This window comes from Tupaia chinensis, unplaced genomic scaffold, assembly GCF_000334495.1.
Source record: "Tupaia chinensis unplaced genomic scaffold, TupChi_1.0 Scaffold000383_1, whole genome shotgun sequence".
Classification (NCBI taxonomy): domain Eukaryota; kingdom Metazoa; phylum Chordata; class Mammalia; order Scandentia; family Tupaiidae; genus Tupaia; species Tupaia belangeri.
The window spans coordinates 1,890,014-1,896,567 of record NW_006159885.1 but is presented as its reverse complement, the minus strand read 5'-3'; the positions used below and the strand labels follow the sequence as shown (position 1 = coordinate 1,896,567).

The following is a 6,554-nucleotide window of genomic DNA, read 5'->3' as shown; positions in this document are numbered from 1 at the left end:
AGATTAGGATCTACTCAGGACCCAGGACAAGCTCCAGAGAGAAGCAGAGACAATGAGGCAGCGTCTGGTGAGTGAGAGACAGAGAACAGGCCCTGGGAAAGAGCAGGTCCCCAAGGCCGCCCCCTCCTGCCTCGGGAGCTTCCCCTGGTGCAGAAGAGCGGCACACTTGAGCGAAGCCTGCCTGGAGGCCTGTGTCAGCCCCAGAGCAGCGTTCCGGGGAAGTCAGGTCTTCCCACCGGCTGCTTTCCCTGGCCTGGGGGAGGGGAAGGAAGCAGACAGGGAGGTAAGGGGCCTGGTTTCCACCCTCCCACACAGCCCTGAAAAATCTTTCCAAACAGCTCCCTGGAATCACACTAGTGAAGCTAATTATCATAATTACTAGGACACGATCTAGAAAAAAACTGCTTTGTCACCATAAATATTCATTTCCTTCATTCGGGATTACTGTCCAAGGAACAGCTGTCTCAGAGTCCTAGGGAAACCGAGGCATGGAGACAGGGACCCAGGGAGCATGGCAAGTCAGAATGGCAGCTTGGCTGGTCTGTAGGGGCCAGAGTCTGTCACTCAGCTGGGGGAGGGGAGGGGCACAGGGAAAAGGGTATAGGCAAGGCCAATGATCCCTCTTTTCAGATGGGGATCCTGAAGCCTGTGGTTAAGGGTCTCACTCAAGGTCACCCGGTGGATTTAGGACTAGGAGCAGGAGTCTTGTAAACCGTGTTTTTCTAAGATCCCAGAGGCTCAGTCCAACCTGAAAACCCATGTCCCCAGTCCTGCATTCATTTCTGCAACTGTCTCTGCTCCTGATGGGAATTAGGGACGGATGCTGGGAATCTCTTTTTTTTTAAAAAAATAATAATTTATTTAATTTCATTTGCTATCCTTATTGTTATTATTATTTTACTGGACCAGAGAGAGAATGGGGAAGTGGGAAAGCAAGCAGCCAGATCCAGGACTCGAACCATGGTCGACCATGTGGGAATCCAGTGCCTTAACCACCTGCTGGCCCCTTAGAATCTGTGGATGGGAGTGTTCAGGCAGGGAGTTTGGGAGATAACCTTGCAGGATCACATCATGATTGGTAGCAGCACTGTGGGGTTTCAAGGAGCTTGGTTTAAGCCTTAGCCTTCCTCTGCATTCACTGAGTGGTGGGCACATTCCTTGACCTCGCTGAGCCTCAGTTTCCTCACCTGTCAGATGGAGATCATAATAGTGTCACTTCCTGAAACTGTCACGATATGAAAAAGCGGTCATGCTTGGAAAATAACTGTGCGCAATGCCTGGCACATAGGAAGCTGTCTGCATGTGGTGGCGGGCGTTATGATTCGCTTTTCTTCAGGACATCTCCTTTTCCTGTCCCCACCCCTACAGGTGGGCTCCTTCTTCATGATCAACCTGTGCCTGGTGGTAATTGCCACGCAGTTCTCAGAGACCAAGCAGCGGGAGAGCCAGCTGATGCGGGAGCAGCGTGTGCGGTTCCTGTCCAACGCCAGCACCCTGGCCAGCTTCTCCGAGCCGGGCAGCTGCTACGAGGAGCTGCTCAAATACCTGGTGTACATCCTCCGGAAAACAGCCCGAAGGCTGGCCCAGGTCTCCCGGGCCGTGGGTGTGCGGGTCGGTCTGCTGAATAGCCCAGCGCCCGTTGGAGGCCAGGAGCCCCAGCCTAGCAGCTCCTCCCGCCCCCACCGCCGCCTTTCTGTCCACCACTTGGTACACCACCACCACCACCATCACCACCACTATCACCTGGGCAACGGGACACTCAGGGCCCCCCGGGCCAGCCCAGAGATCCAGGACAGAGATGCCAATGGGTCCCGCCGGCTCATGCTGCCACCGCCCTCGACACCTGCCCTCTCTGGAGGCCCTCCAGGGGGTGCGGAGTCTGTGCACAGCTTCTACCATGCTGACTGCCACTTGGAGCCAGTGCGCTGCCAGGCGCCCCCTCCCAGGTCCCCTTCTGAGGCATCGGGCAGGACCGTGGGGAGTGGGAAGGTATACCCCACTGTGCACACGAGCCCTCCACCAGAGATGCTGAAGGAGAAGGCGCTAGTTGAGGTGGCCCCTAGCGCTGGGCCTCCCACCCTCACCAGCCTCAACATCCCCCCCGGGCCCTACAGCTCCATGCACAGGCTGCTGGAGACACAGAGTACAGGTGAGAATGCTGGCAGGGGCATACTGGTGCCCCTCATCTGAGGGCTGGGTGGTATCCCAGAGACAACGGGGGTCTGGGTCTAGAGTTGGAGAGACCAGGGCTCAGACTCCCATTCCCGCTCATGGCTGTGGCAGCTTCAACCAATCACAGTACTTCCTTGAGCCCTAATTTTCTCATCTGTTAAAACAGGAATCATAAGTCCAATATGTGCCCTTTTTTTGAGAGAGAGATTTTTGCCAGAGGGTGCGTGCACTTGCCAGAGAGACAGAGAGACAGAAAGCAAGAAATCACCCCCTACAAGGGATGCTCACACTGCAAATCCTCCTCCATTCTCTTCTCGGAATGTTGGACATGCACACACAGGTGCCCGGCATGAATTTTAAGCCTTAGAGTCCAGGGCTCAAATTGCGTAGTCCAGCGAAATAACCATTACGCCATCTGCTGACCCCCGTTGTAATAATATTGTAATAATAATGACCACAGCCATGAAAAGTGCACCCGCTCCATGCTCTGCTGTGTTGTTTGCAACGACGTCCAACAGTTGTGGCCCCATGGCTGTGTGCCTGTCAGGTGCATTGCAAGCAAAATCCCATTGGATCCTCTGACATCTTTCTGTCCCCATTGTGGGGTGAGAAAAAGGAGGCTTGAAGGGTTTTCGAAACTTGCCCAAGGTTGTTCCATCGGGGAGGTGTGGGCTGGGGCAGCCTGGCTCTGAGGCGAAGCTCTGTACTGCTTGTTGCAAGACTCAGAGGAGAAAGGCGTGACCATGCCTGGCCTCGTGCCCCACATTAAGGGGACTCAAGCTAGAGCTGCTTTCTCTCCCTGCAGGGAGACCTAAGTCCTTAGGAGCTGCTGGCCAGATGGGTGGACACCCAGTGTCATGGGGGAGTGAGACACTCACTGCCTGAGGGTGGCCCCCGTCAGACAGGAGTGGCAGGCCCTCCCCAGCAGACAGGTTCACTGTCCCCGCTGCCTGGGGCCCGTGTTGCAGAAAGGATGCAGCACGTGGGGAGCCGTGGTTTATTCATGGGGCTGGTACGTGGGGTGTGGGCTGAGACCAGAAGGTGCTATCACAGAATGCGGAGTGAAAGGTTCCTCTGCCAGCTCCTCCACTACCCCGCATGGGACGCGGGCCAGTCACGTGCACACGCATTTCCATTTCCTCCTGTGTGAAAGGCAGGGCTGAGACGGTCAGTATTGTCAGCGGGTGCTTCCTGACACTCCAGTGTGCAGATGCAGCCAGGAGGGGAGATGCCTCCCAGGGCCCAGAGCCAGGTGCCAACATGGACAGGCACCTTCCAGATCTCACGTTCTGTGCATTAAGCTGCACTTACATAGACATTGGTCTCGGGCTAGATAACTGTGTGTGTGCGCGCGCACAGATGTACCTGGTGTGTATGTGTGTTGGTGTGCACAAAGGAGTCCACTGTGTGTATGTGTGCTTCCGTGTGTCTGGAATTCATGTATGTATGCACACATGTGCCTGGTGTATATATAGGTGCATGTGCGTGCATGTGGGTCTCTTTCCTGGAATGTGTGTGTGCGTCTATTATTTTGTGATATGAACGTGTGCATGCATGTGTGCCTATATTTGTGGGATGCAGATGGTGTGTATGCACATGGTACATATGTGCACAAGTGTGTCTGGTGCACATGTATGTGTGTGCATGTTTGGTGCACATGTGTGTGTATGAAGGTACATGTGTGGGTGTGTCTTAAAAATCCCTTGGAAAATGCTGCTCAGAACAGTGTTGGCGCAGCCTGGCTCCCCTGGGAAGGGAAGATGGCCTGTGCTTCTTGCTGGGCTCCTAGGACCGAGGAGCTGCCCAGAGCCTCAGAGAACATGGAGGCCACTTCTCTGCCGGAAGTCCCTGGGATGCTAACGGTGACTGTTGGTGGCATGCTGTTGACATCCGGGGTGCCTTGTTGTTCAGGACTGCCTACCCTGCAGTTCACTGGCCCACTAAGTGCTGAGCCCTCCCGTCAGTGTAAAAGCCTAGTCTTCCTCGCTCATTTTCTACCTGCCCCCTCCAAGGGCAAGGGACCCGGGAGTCTCTGACCTCTGCTCTCCTGTTCCAGGCACCTGCCAAAGCTCTTGCAAGATCTCCAGCCCTTGCTTGAAGGCAGACAGTGGAGCCTGTGGTCCAGACAACTGCCCCTACTGTGCCCGGGCAGGGGCAGGGGAGGTGGAGCCCACCGACCATGAGGTGCCTGACTCAGACAGCGAGGCGGTTTACGAGTTCACGCAGGACGCCCAGCACAGTGACCTCCGGGACCCCCACAGCCGGCGGCGACGGAGCATGGGCCCAGACGCAGAGCCTAACTCTGTACTGGCCTTCTGGAGGCTCATCTGTGACACCTTCCAGAAGATCGTGGACAGCAAATACTTTGGCCGGGGAATCATGATTGCTATCCTGGTCAATACACTCAGCATGGGCATCGAGTACCACGAGCAGGTAGGGTGTGGGCCGGGGCGAGGCTCCTGCCATACACTTCTCCCTTGGGGCCGGGGCCCTCTGCGAGCCTAACTCTGTACTGGCCTTCTGGAGGCTCATCTGTGACACCTTCCAGAAGATCGTGGACAGCAAATACTTTGGCCGGGGAATCATGATTGCTATCCTGGTCAATACACTCAGCATGGGCATCGAGTACCACGAGCAGGTAGGGTGTGGGCCGGGGCGAGGCTCCTGCCAGCCACTTCTCCCTTGGGGCCGGGGCCCTCTGCCTCCCTCCCCTCCCACCCTGTGCTGCTAACCTGCATAGCAGAGAGCAGGGGGAGGGGGGAGATGGGCAATGTGTGGGGACTTTCTAGAGGGTGAATTCCACTGACTGCCATGAAGTTTCTGGGTATGGAGTTTGCCCAGGGCAGGGGAATGGTGTGTTCTCTATCTGGGAAGACTTCTCAGAGGAGGTGGGTTTTGAAGGGTGTGAACTAACGAGGAGCCCCAGCATTTGGGGAGAGACATGTCACTGGAAGAGATCTGGGTCTTGGAGAGAAGTGTTGGGTGTCCCCCAGCATTCGCCTGGCCCAGAAAATAGGAGTGTGATATATGAGGGCAGGGGAGGTGAGGAGTGGAGGGCCGGTGGCTGCGTTGGTGACATGAAGGTCTGTCGGGTCCAGGGGGCCAGCAGTCTTGTCCTGCCTCAGTCTGGGGGCCTTACTGTGAGCCGGGCAGCTCTGAGTGGATGAGAGCACCCAACGTGGCAAGGGAACTTGAAACCATCACATTTGAGGAATGGTTCTAAGAACCGAGGTGTTTAGTCAGGACAAGAGGAGGCTCAGCAGGGACAGGCGAGCTGTCTTCAAATATTTGAAGGGCTGTCATGTGGAAGAGGGAGCAGGCTTGTTTTTTGGGGCCACTGGCTGCAAGCGGTGGGATCTGAGCTGAGGGGAGGTGGCTTTTCCAACTCTCAGCTACGCAGAGGCAGAAAGTGTGACCTGGGGGACCGTGCGGATCCCCCCCACCACCCCAACACGCACATTGGGCTGCACCCTGGGTGGGGGCGGAGCAGGCACCAGAGCTAGCATGGAAAGTGGAGGGGGTGGGGGGCAGGGTCCAAACCTGTGCTGGAGTGAGGGGGACGTGCAGCTCTTCCCGCACACCACTGACTGCACCCGCAGCGTTGTGGGCACTCAGCTCCTGTCTGGCTGGGTGCACCTCCCTGTCACACCACATTGGTGCCCCTTCTCTTGCCTCCAGGGCCACCCACCCAGTGACTTTGCCTCTTCCCTCCTTAGAGAGGGGAGGTGGAGGGGGTGGGATACCAGCTGCAATGTCAGCGGGTGGGCATACACGGCGCTCGTGGGCGTGTTGTGTCTGGGCCTCCTGGGGCGTGGGTGCGTGTGCACATGCCCACCCTGCCGGCCTCCGGGGAGAGGTGCTCTGCTCTGCCAGGCTGGTGGGGAAGGTGGGCTGCGTTTTCTGCTCCCAGGTGGTGCAGCCTCTAGCCCCCTATTACTCTGGTTCCCTGAAGAAGGAACCTCCACTTCCTTCCCCTGCCCTCGCCCTGCTCTGGCGTGGTCAGGTACCCTCTTCAGGAGGGGCACCTCCTCACCCCCGGGGGTGCACCCACAGTCCCTGCCCAGCCAGATGCTGCTGGTGGAAGCTTTGATTGCACTGGGAAGCAGCTGAGTCACACAGACCGAGGACAGATGAAGCCGCAGCACGAGGGCTTTCAGTGAGACATCAGGAAGGACGCCCCTTGGGGAGGAAGTAAAAGCTATCAGTCTCCTTGCCCAAGTTCCCAGGAAGGAGAGGGGGGAGAACAGTCCACAATCCCCCTCAGCCCTCAGCTGCCGCAGGAAGTCTCCCTCAATGAAGTATCTGCTCCAGGGAGGAGTTTGCCCGGCTAGCTGGCTGCTGAGAGCCCCGAGGGGGTGTGGGGGTGTGGGGTGGGGGTGGTG

At 57.2% G+C, this 6,554-nt stretch overlaps 1 protein-coding gene across 1 annotated transcript in view; it reads left to right on the top strand.

The window, feature by feature from the left end:
* Positions 1 to 6,554, top strand: part of CACNA1G (calcium voltage-gated channel subunit alpha1 G) — a 67,404-nt gene that overhangs the window by 5,964 nt on the left and 54,886 nt on the right. The window contains 2 exon segments of the mRNA XM_027773865.1: positions 1,369 to 2,149; positions 4,229 to 4,605. Of these exon segments, the coding sequence (XP_027629666.1) occupies positions 1,369 to 2,149; positions 4,229 to 4,605 (1,158 nt within the window).